Source organism: Toxorhynchites rutilus, chromosome 3 (genome assembly GCF_029784135.1).
Source record: "Toxorhynchites rutilus septentrionalis strain SRP chromosome 3, ASM2978413v1, whole genome shotgun sequence".
NCBI classification, from domain to species: Eukaryota; Metazoa; Arthropoda; class Insecta; order Diptera; family Culicidae; genus Toxorhynchites; species Toxorhynchites rutilus.
The window spans coordinates 132,265,091-132,280,675 of record NC_073746.1 but is presented as its reverse complement, the minus strand read 5'-3'; the positions used below and the strand labels follow the sequence as shown (position 1 = coordinate 132,280,675).

At 39.9% G+C, this 15,585-nt stretch overlaps 2 protein-coding genes across 2 annotated transcripts in view; one reads left to right on the top strand and one right to left on the bottom strand.

Annotated features, from left to right (window-relative positions):
- LOC129778783 (serine protease inhibitor 28Dc-like) overlaps positions 1 to 7,007 on the top strand; it is a 90,564-nt gene extending 83,557 nt beyond the window's left edge. Inside the window, exon 4 of the mRNA XM_055785891.1 lies at positions 5,772 to 7,007. Within this exon, the coding sequence (XP_055641866.1) occupies positions 5,772 to 6,897 (1,126 nt within the window). The 3' untranslated portion in view covers positions 6,898 to 7,007. The remainder of the gene's footprint in view (positions 1 to 5,771) is intronic.
- Positions 1 to 15,585, bottom strand: part of LOC129778787 (uncharacterized) — a 29,819-nt gene that overhangs the window by 8,365 nt on the left and 5,869 nt on the right. The window lies entirely within an intron of this gene.

Genomic DNA, 15,585 nt, shown 5'->3' with positions numbered 1-15,585 from the left:
GACCAACTGATATCCATTGTAGGCATTCTAACATAAATCTCCGTGGGGTTCGTTGATCACATTTTAATATCAAGCGCATGGCTTTGCTTTGTAGCGTTTGCATCCGTTGCAATTGTCTCTTGTTTGCAAGGAATAATACGGATGAACAGTAATCAAAATGCGAAGCAATCAATGCTTTGTAGACCGTCATTTTACTTTCGATTGTGTAAAATGATATTGGGTAGTTTATATGTTCGTTAAAAGTGCAGCGTTTTATCTAAAATAACAACAAGATATTCTATTGATGACGCCCTCTCCACTGACTGTCCTTCAATAGTTTTATTAAGATTGTTACTTTCAATAACACGTGTCGATACAACCATGTACTTTATTTTATTAATGTTTAATTTAAGTTTCTTCCACTTCAACCAGTTATCTAGATATGGCAGTTCATGATTCATTTTTATGTAACAATCTTCCAATGTATCTGCCACTACGAATATTAAAGTGTCGTCCGCAAACAAGTTCACGTTGGTATAGTTTAACACCTGTAGAAGTCACTCTCAAACCAATTTAATGCAGATCCTGCTACAAAATCACAATCAATTGTTTCGAAGGCTCTTTTTAAATCAATAAATACGGCCAGAACAACTTCCTTTTTCTCGATAGCTTGCTTTCATTTCAGTAGTAACAAATTCATAACCGTTTCACACGAATGGTGTTACCTGTTCATCAACCAGAATCCCGCTTTTAATTATATGATCCAATAGTTCGTTCCCTTAATGCTACAACTAGGTAACTCGAAAATCAAAGTTTTGAGAAAAATGGCTTTGAATATTTGATCTTGTTTCAAGAACATGGACTGATGTCCAAGAAAGCTTGGATATGGTATTTTTTCACAGTACCGGTCACTGAAACTATGCTTATTCCTGGCCATCATCGGCATTGACCTTATTGCTGTGTGACAGATTAAAAGAAAAAGGTTTATAGCAATCCTTAAGAACTGATGGTTTCAAGGTGAAGAGAGACTTGAGGTTGATGTATTTTGCTGTCGAGATAGGGATTGGTAAGCGGTAAAGCTTCCCTAGTGGCTTCTGCAATTCTCTTTTGTTCCGCTTATTGAAATCAATGGAACGTAAATCTTTTCCACACAATATTTTGAGTGCCATTTTATACGTCTCAAATTTCAAGAAACGCGTCTATACCATCTTAAGCCACGAAACCACATCTCCTCGTTTTGCGCGTAGCTGTTTACAGAAGGTTTCGAATTCTTTGATCTGCTGCTGATTCAAATCATGAACTAAATAAGGCTCATCGTTATCCCTCCTTGCGCTACGAGCCATACAAGTTCTCAGGCCATGAGGCGCGCTTGAATTCGGTACTGATTGCCGAATGCATAGAATCACAATCCATTTCACTGTGACCTGATCACGAAATATAAATGATCAACTTTTTCAGTGTGATTTATCTCCTGTACGGTAAGAATGAACATAGCTGCAACCAGCGCTGCCAATGTTCCAGTTTAAACTGGATTCTTCCAGTTTTTTACTCTCGATCCAGTCAAACAGTTAAATCCTAAAATCTTCCTGTTTTTTTTCAAATATTATCCAGTTTTATCCAGTTTTTTATATGTATGCTTCAGTTTTATCCATTTTCTGTAAATAAATTTACAATGTATAAATATTATCCATCCCTCACTGCGGAAACTGAAAAAAATAACTTTTTTTTAAATATAACATCAAGACGAATAATAGAAACAGGCTGAGAAACATAATGATGAAAGGTATACTGGCTACGAAAAATTACGTTTTTTCACGGGGAGCAATCGGGAGGAATACAAATAAACGAGAGTATAAAGTTGAAATATAACTACAAAATAATCTAGATCAAGCGAAGACAATCATATACAGGTCGGACTCGATTATATACAGACTCGAAGGAAGGAAGGTCTTGTATTATAGAGACTTTAAACCTTTGCAGTTCATTCGTCTCTAGCCTTGAGAAAGGCCCTTTGAAAACTCTGCTCTACTCTATTACTCTACTCCAGCGCTACCACCTCCGCCCTCTTGCCTTGAGAGAGGCACTCGATCCCTCGCCGTCCAGCTCGTCCAGCAACGATGTTGTCCAGTCGGTGTCCACACAAAGAATGTGACAGACTCGATTATATGTGATTCGGTTATATACAATTTTGGACTCTGTTATATACAGTTTGGAATTTTTTTTTATATTTCAAATATGGCTTATTTCAAGAATAAGTCTAACCTTTCAGCGTTAAGGTGAAGTTTAATTTTCTATTACATGTACAGTGGGGTAAAAATCGTGATTTTTGAACATTTTGCTTGAATTTTCACCAGGAACTGTTTATATCGATATTGCAGCCAAATTAAGAAAGATAGAAGTTGGGCGTCAAAGAACAAATTGTAGAACAATTAAAGAACTTCAATTTAATTAATAGAAACAATCTAGTTTGATATAATTTTTTAGGATAAAATTAATAATAACACATTGAAAATTATTAACTTTTAAGTTTTTCACTTCCAAAATGTTATTAAAATCCACTAATTTAGTTGTTCCACTACTATATCCTGTACTAAATTTTTTCATCTTTCAAATGAAAGCATCAGAATCGTCTTCCGTAGCGTACTTTTTAATGTAGAGCCATCTCCATTAAAAAGTACATTTTTTACAAGGTTTTTTTACAAGGTTTTTTTACGCGGATTTTCCACTTAACGCGGATTTTCCAATTAACGCGGTTTTTTTACGCGGATTTTCCAATTAATGCGGTTTTTTTACGCGGATTTTCCAATTAACGTGGTTTTTTTACGAGGTACGTATCTCCCGCGTAAAAAAAAGCCTGGGTGTACCAACACTAGGGTGATTTTACGCGGATTTTCTACTTAACGCGGATTTTTCAATTAACGCGGTTTTTTACGCGGATTTTCCAATTAACGCGGTTTTTTTACGAGGTACGTATCTCCCGCGTAAAAAAAAGCCTGGGTGTACCAACACTAGGGTGGCAGCGAAAATGGTCATGTCAAATTTCAAAAACCGATCATGTACATTTTGTTTATTGGCCCAAAAAATTATCTGTGTAGAGTTTCAGCTCGATCGGACATGATTTAGGGGTGTCTCAAAGCGCTCAAAGTTTCGATTTTTTGATCCTCGACAATCTTCCAAGGTGGGAGTAAAGAAAATTTGGAAAATCGAATTTTTTTCGATGCCAAGTGACCCAAAAAATGCATGAAATGTCGAGAGCTGGTGTCATCTCGAAAAAACAGGAAGCTGGTTATACCTGTGGTATAACCGCAAGGTTGACGTAGGACTATCGATGAATGGATATTTGGAGGACTTCGATACGAGTGCGTTACGTTGGAGGCACAAGGTTTTATGCATCCAATATTGGATACGAAAATATTCAACTGATGGGAAATAATAATCTTCAGAGACTTCCCAGTTAATTGAACTTGATTGAAATATCACAAAACGAAATGTATTTGATCGCAGCATTATATGAATAGAAAGCAAATAATCGCTGGAAAATTATATGATTTTCGCGATGCGAAACATTTTCCGTTTTTCTTATTATGCATTCAATATTGGATTCGAAAATATACTACTGATGGGGAAGAATAATCTTCAGAAGCTTTCCTGTTAATTGCACTTGATTGAAAAACCACAAAACAAAATGTATTTGGTCTCATTATTATTTGAATAGAAAACATTAAAATAAACTCTTTCGCTTGAATGTAGTTTTCAATTCCAAAGGGAACTGCCGGATTATTTTTCAGCGACGATAACATCTTTTGTGATTCTTCTCGATGCTCGATGCACACCAGTGCTCGATGCACACCAGTGATCGATAAGCACCAAACGAAAAGAGCTGCGCGCGTGTGTGTGGCGGCTGCTCCGATGCCCCAAGCGGAACCAATTTTCGATGCTGGTACTCTCTTGGTCGCCTTCTTCACAAAACAAAATGTATTTGGTCACATTATATGAATAGAAAACATTAAAATAAACCCTTTCGTAATATCTTGAATGTAAACTTTGAATGTACACCCCAGTATAGAAATAAAAGACTTAGTTCTACGTCAACAAATTTTTGGCCGAAATTTTTTCGAAAATTTCGACTTTTTGGGACTTAGCCTGAGTGGACAAAAAATCAAAACCTTGAGTGCTTTGAGGCACCCCTAAATCATGTGCGATTGAGCTGAAATTCAGCACAGGTCATTTTTTGGGCCAATAAACAAAATGTACATGGTTGGTACTTTAAGTTCGATAAATTTTTTTCCATACCTTTATTGTCTCTCAGGCTAAGTCCCAAAAGGTCGATTTTCGACCAAAAATTGTTTTTCGAGATGACATCAGATCGACGTTTCATGCATGTTAAAGTCATTTGGCATCGAAAATTTTTTTGGGCCAATAAACAAAATGTACATGGTCGGTTTTTCAAATTCGATGATGATTTTTTTCCCATACATCCATTGCCTCCCTAGCCAATACTCTTTTGCTGACATCTTCAACTCCTGCTCAAATCCATCACCAACCTTCTTAGTGCTTTCATGTTAATGGTTTTGAAACATTTCAACTGGGATGACAGGCTAGGGAAAGTAAAAATTAGTTGTTTCGATGGAAAACAATGCTTCTGTGAATTTTTTGTACTCTTGACGTAAAATATGTATTTAGTTTTTCTGCTGTTTCGGTGATACCATCATCATAAACAATGGGCCTGATTCTCGAATACACTTCGAATACACTTCACGGTGGAAACGGAATGAAACGTATCCGCGATGACAACGGTACGGTTTCGACATCTGGATACGAGAATAGTTTCCCACTAAACTTATCAATATCAAATTATCTTCAGATGAAATATTTGTATGAGATTATTATACTACTTGAAGAAAACAAAGTTTTCCATTCATATTGAACACCAGTTTAATACGAAGAAGTTAATTTTCATTAATGATTTTTATTTGAAAAGTACTCATTCTGCCTGATAACTCATTATTATCTTCGACACTTCACTAACTCGTAGAACGTAGTTCAATGGCGTGCCGTTTATTTCGTTTCCGCCGTGAAGTGTATTCAAGAATCAGGCCCAATGTCTTCGTCATTACTCGGATTGCATAAAATTTATTTATTTGTTTACTCGTATTGATTACATGTGATTTTCATGGAGAAAAATCGATTTGCAATTGCAAGTTGCGTGAAAACATTCATTTCATTTTTTCATCGCCGAGTTCAGTTTCTCCATAAAACACACGTTGTTTAATAAAATTGTTACAAATACTGAACAAAACAACTGATCAACATCATCAGATTTATTTTCCAAGTTGATTTGCTTGAAAAAAACAATTCTTACAACTCTTTTCCCTTCCACAAATAAAAAATTTGAGTGTTTTGAGGCACCCCTAAATCATGTCCGATTGAGCCGAAATTTTGCACAGGTCATTTCTAGAGCCAATAAACAAAATGTATATGGTCGGTTCTCTAAATTTGATGATAATTTTTTCATAAATTCTTTGCCACTCAGGCAATGTCCCAGAAGGTTTTTTCGAGATGACACCAGATCTCTGCGTTTTATGCGTGTGTCACTTGGCATAGATTTTTTTTCTAGATTTTACAAATTTCATGTACCAAACCCTTTTGGGTTCTTTTTTTTCGCTAACATAATTTCCCTCGATTTTTTTCATATCCATTGCAGCCCATATCACATAAAATTTAAGCTCACTACTCCAATATTGTTCTGATAAAAAAGTCATTTCATCATGATTTCATTTCCTCTCATACAGCTTGTCCGTAGAGGTGGATATTGGCAACGGAATATTTGCCCAGCAGGGTCAGGAGTTCGATGACAAGTATAGAGGCTTAGCGCAACAGCTTTACCAGAGCGAGCTGAAGTATCTCGATTTTTTCAACGCTCCCGATAAGGCGGTGTCCATCATCAACGAGTGGGTACGAATGCTAACACGAGGTAAAATTCCACAAATTGTGTCCAATCTGAACGTGGAAACACTGCTGGTCATCGCCAACACGCTGTACTTCAAAGCCGAATGGGAGGAACCATTCCTAAGAGATGCCACTAAGCCGAAGCCATTCTTCCCCGATGGACCAAATAAACCAAGCAAGAACGTCCCGATGATGGCCCATGGTGGATGCTTCCCATACTACTTCTGGAAGGAAGCGGACGTCAGGGTTTTGGGTATTCCGTATAAGAAGAACAACACCATGTACGTATTTCTGCCCAATAATTCGGACAGGTTCAAGCTTGCATCCTTACAGCGCATGATGAGCGCCACCGTACTTAATGACATCATCAGCAACATGAATGTGCAATCCGCATCAGTTCAATTCCCAAAGATGCATCTGTCGAATTCCTTCAGCTTGAAGAGTGTGCTTGAGCAGCTTGGTGCATACAGTATCTTCGATCAGGAGAGAAGCGATCTGTATCGTGTTTTATCCGGTTACCACAGATTCGGGTCATCTGAAGACGAGCAAGATATTTTCGATCAATTGGAAGACACTAAGCAAAATGCAATTAAAGACGTACATGCGGCCTTCCCCAATTGCAGCACAATCATCGAGAAGGAAGTCGAAAATCGTCAGAAATGCGAACAGAATCGTCTCTGCCGCTACGGTGGCGACGCTTGCGTTTGTTGTGCGAATACATTCGGAAACCGAAAGCGTCGTGAAACGGTGGCTAAAGCAAAACCACTTTTTGTCAACGAGGTTGTTCACAAGGTAGATGTAACCATCAACGAGAAGGGAACAGAAGGCGGTGCAGTCACTGCTACGCTACTCGATAGAATCACGCCAGCGGTGACCTTCCGCGCAAACGGACCCTTCATGATTATCATTCGGGACGAAACCACAAAGCTTCCCCTCTTTTACGGTAGTGTTTACGATCCGACCGTCTGAAACGGGATGCCAGCGCCTCTTCGGTGCGGGCCTTAAATACTCCGACGAATGAACCTTTTTCATTAGTAGCGATGTGATTTTGAAGGAAATAAAAAAATGAGTTGAAAGAAAAGAAATTGTTTTACTAGATTTTCTAGAAACATTCATCAATTTGTCGCGTCGAGACAAATAAAAAATATAAACTTCATAAAAAATATATGCTTCTATCATGTCTCTTTGCGCGAAGCGAAGCTGTGGATGTGGATACAGCGAAACAGCGTTGCCAACTTTCCAGATTTATCTCGAATCTTATGATGATCCAGACATCCAGACTATACTTTGTCTAGTCCAGACGTTTCATGGTTCGTCCAGATTTCTGCAAATTTGTCGCAACAATATAACATTAATTCTTGTTCACGGTCCTATCGGACTTTCGTTCGAACGACGCGATTCAAACATTTTCGAATTCTGGTTTTCGTTCGAATCCGTTCGAACGATATTTTTCTCGAACGTAAATATGTTAATGAAATCAGATGCACTTTAACTTTTCAGAACAATTAAAAACAGAGCAGTGCAAGGATGTGAGTTATTTTAGATAATCGAATTGTCAAAACAATGTCAAAAATTATATTTTCGCACTTAAACGCATTCGAACCTCAACTGGGATTGTACGATTCGTTCGAACGAACGATGTCTCGTGCTTCGAACGAAAATTGGAATACGAATGGATAAAACTTCCGAACGTAGCCGATTCGATCGAAAACAAGAATGAGGGTATATATCTTCTGGATGGTTTCAACTTTCGTAAAAGTTGATGAATTTTCACATCAGTTACTCAATAGCATTCCAGATAGAACTGAACAGATGTGTCACTACATTTATTGCAATCTAAGCTGTAGTCTTGAACCACTACGACTATTAGTTTGATCTATTGTGGTGGGAAGATGTTACAATCATGCGCGAAAAGTTGGCTGTCATTAGAAGCGGTTGCTCAGAGTCCTTGGTAAGTATGATGCTCTACGAATCTTTTGCCGTAGGACTACGTCTAACACGAATATATTAATGGTCTCCATGGGCTAGTAGTAAGCGTTGCGCTTGCCAAGATGGGGGCTTCGGGTTCGATTCCCGTTCGGGTCAGAAATTCTATCGTCATAGATCGTTTTTCTGGCTTGCACTGGTAAAGGGGAACTGTCTGGGGTGTGGTGGGATGAGCATTGGGCACAGCTCCTCTAAGCGAATTGACGCCGCTATAAGCGTTTTTGCCCAGTCCTGGTGGTACTCGGGAAGTAAAGCAGCAGTATCACGATGGTCCTCCTGCGAGATAGTGGGGTTGGTCGCAGGCCTTGCAAGCCGCACCACTAAAACACCAAGCAACGAACGATTGAACCGAACTAATCAGACCCAGGCGACGAAAACGGACTAACGATTGGAAACTCGGAACGTGGAGTTGTCGATCTCTCAATTTCATCGGAAGTACTCGTGTGCTTTCGAAACAGTTGAAAAACCGCTAGTTTGACATCGTAGCGCTGCAGGAAGTGTGTTGGAGAGGATCTACAGTACGAACATTTCGCGATGGTCATACCGTCTACCAAAGCTGCGGCAACACTAACGAGCTAGGTTCTCTCTTGCCTATTGTTCAACATCGCGCTAGCGGGTGTTATGAGACGAGCGGCGTTTAACTTGCGTGGTACGATTCTCAATAGATCCAGTCAATTCATTTGCTTACACCAGACTTAAGCACGAAGCTTTGGACTGAAAATCAATGCGTCTAAAACCAAATACATGCTGGCTTTCGGATCCGAGCACATCAGGACTCGATTAAGTAGTAGTGTAATGATCGACGGCGATGAGTTCGAGGTAGTGGGCCAATTTGTCTACCTTGGCTCAATGGTAACGTCTGACAATAATACCAGCCGCGAGATCCGGAGACACATCATCAATGGGAGTCGTACCTACCATGGTCTCCACAAACACTTAAGGTCAAACAGACTTAGCAGTCGTGCGAAATGCCTGTACAAAACGTTCATAAGACCGGTTGTCCTCTACGGGCACGAGACATGGACAATACTCGAAGAGGACTTGCGAGCATACGGAGTCTTTGAACGGCGGGTGTTAAAAACCATCTTCGGCGGTGTACAGGAAGACGGCGTATGGAGGCGAAGGATGAACCACGAGCTCAAGCGACTCACCGGCGAACCCAGTATCCAGAAAGTGATAAAAGCTGGAAGGATACGCTGGGCAGGATATGTTGCAAGAATGTCGGACAACTATCCTGCAAAAATGGTGTTCATCGGGAAATCGGCTGGTACGAGACGACGAGGAGCACAACGAGCAAGGTGGTTAGACCAAGTAGAGCACGGAGTGCCCGCGGAATAGGAGAGAGATAGCCACGAACCAAGTTAATTGGAGAAAAATTGTGAATCAGGGGTAAAATGAAAATCTATACACTAAACACGTTGGAGAAATTGTAAGGGGTTGTGTTTAGGAAACGATCGAGTTTTCGTCGTAGGACTACGAAATTATACTATACAATCCACTTGTTTATCACTTCGGGTGTTATTTTAGAATGCATCGATCGAAATTTTTGAAATAATTTTTTAGTTATCAATTTTTTTCGTAAGCTACGTGTTAGGAATGATGTCCGCTCGTTGTGCTTGCTAGCTCGCTCGAGACTGTGATTCAGAGACGAATGAATGCGTATATGCATAAGGAAATAAGGAGAAATAAGGAGGAATAACACTTCGCCATCGCGATTGTAATTCGATTAACAGCACGCTCGATGATTAACAGAATACATCGCCGACCCTATTAATTTTAGAGGAGTTCTTCAGGTCACCTTCTCGGGTTTCCCACAGGTAACCTTCCGCCGTCACGATTGAAAGTCCAGACACTTCAGTTCTATAAAGTGTACGCTCGACGAATAACGGAATATACCGCCGGAACAATTGGTTTTGGAGAAGTTTTCTCGGTTTCCCAAAGATAACTATCCACCGTTGCGACTGGAGTTGTTTGAGAATCTCGACAAAAAGTACTCGTAATAAATAATAGAATATATAGCCGGTCCAATCAATTCAACAGGATTACCTTGAGATAATCTCTGTCTCAGTTGTGACACATGAGGTTTGTTTTCGTTTCGTCGAATTTTCGAGTTCGTGTTTACATAATCCCATCACTCACCACAGTGAATCCTTATTCTTACCTCTCCCCCACTAACAACTATCCCTTCCATGATGAACGCAAAGGAAACCACACAATAGAGGCGACACTTATGGCCGCGAATATCATACTAACATTCCTTCCCTTTCCCTGGTGACTGTAAAAGGACGTGGCATTGCACAATGAGATTGATTTCTACTCCTAAGTGCCATTCAGAGTGTTCTTTGTGCTATTTCGCTGGCTCAGATCAATCACGGAGAGCCACTACGCATTGTACAGTCTACTCGAGCTCAAGCTCAAGCTGGAATGTGTTTCCCTAACACGGACTTCCAAGCCAAAGACCCAGAGAAAATCAACATTACAAATATATGCAAGTACAGAAAATTAGGCGATGGCGACGGCGATGAGTGTTTTCCTAACACGGACTACAAAAGCGGGTACGAACACAACGCTTTGGCTCGGTTATCGGAGACGAATGAATCGTACGATTTAAAGTCTCCGCGAACAAAGAAAAAAAAGGATAAGAAGAAGCTTGGTTATTCAAGACGGTATTGGAAGATATGTCTTCATATCTTCAGCTTACTGAACTTCTATGCATACCGTTTGAAGATGAGGCAAAATGTTGATAACCGTTTGCGTTGAACGCATATTCAACGTGCGTGTCAAAATCGAAACAAAGTGCTTGAAGTTCATCAAATCAACCAAAGAGATTTTCGAGAAGTAACTTCAGAGGGAAATGTAAAATACAATTATTGTTTGACAATTCTTCCGTTCATGTGTTTTGGAAGCCTACGATAAATGAATGAAATGACAAAGCATCATGCCATACGTAAAAGAATAACGGCCGGTCAGACTTATTCATTTAATTTACTTTTAACGAAATCGTAATCTATTGCACGGTCTTTCAGATTCAACTCTCATGCAAAAAAATCGAATAGCTACTCATAAAAAAAATTATAGGAGGTTGTGTCCAAGATACGACCGCATTGTTGACGTAGAACTACGCTGTTATTTTATATAAGTCTCTTTTTTTTAACCTTCGGATATTATTCTATAGTGCTGGGAAATTTTCGAAACAACTGCTTAGTAGAATAATCTTTGAAATGGTTTCTCATTATAGAATCAGTTGACGATAATTGATTGATGATTCATTCTTGCCTTCGCAAAACAATACAAAATTTACCTCGAACGCTATTCCGGTGGCCTTTTTCGCAATTGACATAGACTCGGCTACAGCCGATAATATACATCAATATATCTTTGGCACCGAATGGAAACAACAATGACAGTACTTGCAAGTATCAAATATCATGCTACATGTTATTTAGTATTGCCTCAAAGCAATCGCACTTCGTTCGTACAACGTAAACCAAGCGCCAAACAAGCGTTCGCCATAGCATGCATACAGAACCATGCATTGGTGGCTTGAAGCTACTAGGAATACAAATACTTCTCATCATTTTGCGCTATTCTCAAAAGAAACGCTTTTGTTAATATTACTGGCCTCAAAAAAAGTTGCATTACTTTCTCACACTCGAGAGAAGCGCAGCTGTCACCCTTAGTGGAGCAATTTTTGCTACTGGTAAGCGAAACCACATCACATACAAAACTCCAGAACGATATTTACTTTCTTGTTGACTAAACAAGCGAAATAAACTCTTTTTGTTAGTATCAACAACCTCGGAAACAGTAGCAACGCTTCATTATGATCAATATTAGCGCAAATGCAATCCTAGTTGAAAGCAGTTTTGCGACTGGCACGCGAACCTAAATAACTTATAACATTCCAGTGAGACATTCAAGATGCTTGGTATTTCCCAAATATTTTTTGGAGCATAACCTTAAAGCCTGCTTCGCCATAACGTCAGTTTAATGCATTGATGCATTCTCAAAGGCACCAAAGAAACCGTTTACATTTTCCGACGCGCCGAAATCGCCTATTTTGCTGTTGTTCGATGCGGTGTCACGCTCGCGAAGGCTCGGTGCAGTGCGAGCGCTTTTCACCACACCAACATCGCGTGCATCATTAGATGACGCTTGCCTCGAAATTTCATTGCCTCTGGCAATGCGTTCGTTTTTTGCAGGGCTAGAGCCTGCAAACACTAGGCGAAACGTCCAATTTATGACGCGGGAAGAAAAACACACGATACGAATAACGCCAAAAACGAACAGAAAAACCAAACGACGATATCCAAGTTGGATTACCACTGGTGGGTCCAATCTTAGATCGAAGCGCAGCGAAAGCAAAGTAGACTGGATTGCTCAACAGTCCGATGCCGAATGAAAGTTTGCCTCAGCGAGATCCACTGTCTATACTCAAGGCAAATATTCCCCTTCATTCTTCTACTTTTCCTTTGTTCACGGCAACTTCAAATCCTACGATTTCCCCTTCGTTGGTCTTCGATAAGTTGCTCGTTATTGACAGCTCTGTTCGGGAAAGCACACAAATGGACAGAACAAATGTATGGGAAAATGGAAACGCCGAAAGTTTTCATGAATTTTAACCATTTACAAACCAGGGGATTCTAATGTATAGCATATTAAACAAATCTTAGGAAATTTCCGATTCGTTTAGTATGTTAATCGCTAAAATCCGTTCGCGACAAAAATAGTTATTAACGTTAACTTTATTTCATAAAAACGTGACCTGAAAGAATTGGCACCCTTAATGAAAGGCGTAGTTCTACGTCAAAAATGTTTTTCGCTCCGTCGATGGTAACACTGCATTCCCCACTTTGGGACGATAATATTCGGCTACTCGTTCAGTTTGATCAGATGGTTTTTAGTGTCAAGATGTACAATTTACAAGAACGTGTATTTTTAGTGAAATCGTATTACTCGAGCAACCGAAACCTTAATGTAATTTTGTCCTCTTATGGTAAGAATTTCAACATTTCTCGTCGTTGATTACTTGCGTAGGGACTCGATACTTTCGACACTTTTGAAGGATCTACAGTAGACTAATCCTAATCAGTCTTGTCAACTTCGCTGGGAATCCGTTTTCGTCCTTGATTCTCCATAGCTCTTTTCGTGTTGTTACATCATATGCGGCTTTGAAGACGATGAATAGATGATGCGTTGGGACTTTGTGCTCACGGCATTTCTGGTGGATCTGCCGCAAGGTGAAGATCCGGTCAGTAGTAGACCGACCTTCGATGAAACCGGTCTGATAACCTCCTAGGTGATTTTAATCAAGCCTTTTTTTGAGCATGTTTCAAGGCCTATTGAAGACCTCCAAAACTTATCGATTACATAAACTTTAATCTTTAAACTCTTTTCCACCCCAGGCTGCCATGCGAATGAAACAAAAATTTCTGCATTGCTCGAGAATTAATCAAGCAAACGAAACCAAATTTGGCATGTGGAAGTTTTAGGGTGCAATAAATGTTTCTATGGTGGTTAGACACTTCTCCCCCTCTCTAAATTCCATACAAATGAAACACAAATTTCTGCATAATTCAAAAACTAATCAAGCAAACGGAGTCAAATTTGGCATGTGAAGGTTTTAGAGGGCACGAAACGTTTCTATGGTAAATTGACACTTCTTCCCCTCTCTAAAGGGGGGCTGTCATACAAATGAAACACAAATTTCTGCATTGCTCGAGAATTAATCAAGCAAACGAAACTAAATTTGGCATGTTTTAGGTTTTAGGGTGCAATAAATGTTTCTGCTGCCATACAAATGAAGCATAAATTTATGCATAACTCAAGAACTAATGAAGCAAATCGAGACGAATTTGTCATGTGAAGGTTTTAGGAGGCAAGAAACGTTTCTAAGGTGGTTTGACAGCCCTTCCCTCCTCTCTAAGTGGGGGGCTGCCATACAGATGAAACACACATTTCTGCATAACTTCAATGGCGAGTTTACTTTGGGGAGATCTATAGCTATAGATGGATTTATTCTCGCGAAAATAGATGTAAACGGGTGAGGTATATGATACACTTATTCGGGGTATATATAATCACTATGATTAGAATAAATTCAGGCATATGTAAACGATGGTGAATTTCTCACTGGTGAAAAATCAATAAAGTTGGATGCTGTTCTACTTCAGGAGAATAAATTCACCGAAAATATGAATATATTCATTATATAAGTTTGTGCTAGTGTAAACGGTTGATGCGTTTTCTAAAAATCTGAATATATTTCTTCACATGAATATATCCCTAGTCTAAAGTTACCGTAAAACTAATCAAGCAAAAGGAACCAAATTCGGTATATGGAGGTTTTAGGAGGCAATAAATGTTCCTATGGTGGAGTGTCAAACCACCATAGAGACATTTATTGCCTCCTAAAATCTACCCCCTAATATTAATGGGTAGATTAGAAGATCAATCAATGAACAGTGCTGCGATTGGACCCATGAACGTGCGCTTAGTAAGAAAACGTGGATGTGATAACGAAAAATAAATTTTGGGCGGGACGAAGTTTGCCGGGTCAGCTAGTTTTATTATAAAAAGAGATTAGACTATTAATTTGTGATGAGATAGCTATATATTTTTTGAGAAATTCACGAAAAAAAACAACGTCTACTTAAGTTGTCTTTACCCGTCTTTACTAACCTTCTCCTATTCTATGTAATCGACTAACGCAAACTCAGCAAACGGTGTAAATGCTGGGTGAAAGCTGCGTGACTTCATTTTTCTCGGATAGAGCCGAAGAACAAACTACTGCTTTGGTTGAGAACACAGTTACTAATGAAAATTTTATTTCTAGGTTTAAAGTCAGCGCCTGCTGCGCATGGATATTCAAATTCAAATTCTGCACGCTAATATTATCTTACGCTAATACTCCTCCTCGTGCTAATCTTGAATTACTCCCATTTGGCTTCGTAAATCCTCCAAACGGACTCGTTGCAGTGGCTTCGTCAACATGTCAGCTAACATCGATTCCGAAGGGCAGTACTGCAGGTTGATTAGCTGTTGTTGATGGAGATCGCGAACGAAAAAGAATTTCGTTTCAATGTGTTTCGTCCTTCGCTCCAAACGGTCGCTTTCGATTACCTTGATGCAGCTCTGGTTATCTTCGTATACTGGAATTGGCTTGGTTGAAGACTCGCCGATTTCATCCATCAATCGCTTCGTCCAGATAAGCTCTTGGCATCCCTCTGCAAGTGCAACCAGTTCGGCTTCAGTTGTGCTGAGGGCCACACACGACTGCTTTCTGGAACCCCACTGGATCAGGCCTCCTCCGAACATGATCAAATGCCCAGATTTAGACTTCCGGTCCCGCTGGTCTCCTGCCCAATCCGCGTCAGCGTATAGCGACAAGCCATCGCTGTTGCATCCCAGTGCCACTGCTTGTTGCTAGATATCGCAGCACTCGCTTAGCTTCATTCCAGTCTTGTTGGTTGGGGCAACTGGATTTCTGCGCCAGGATTGTCGTGCTTACTGCAATATCCGGACGAGTGTGCAGTGCCACGAAAAGCAATCCTCCAATAAGGCTAATGAATTGGTGGTTATTCGGTAGCTGGTCATGCTCCTCCTCCTTCAGCTGCAAATAGCCTGGATCGATGGGAACCTTCGACGGTTTGGCATTTTCCAAGCTGAACC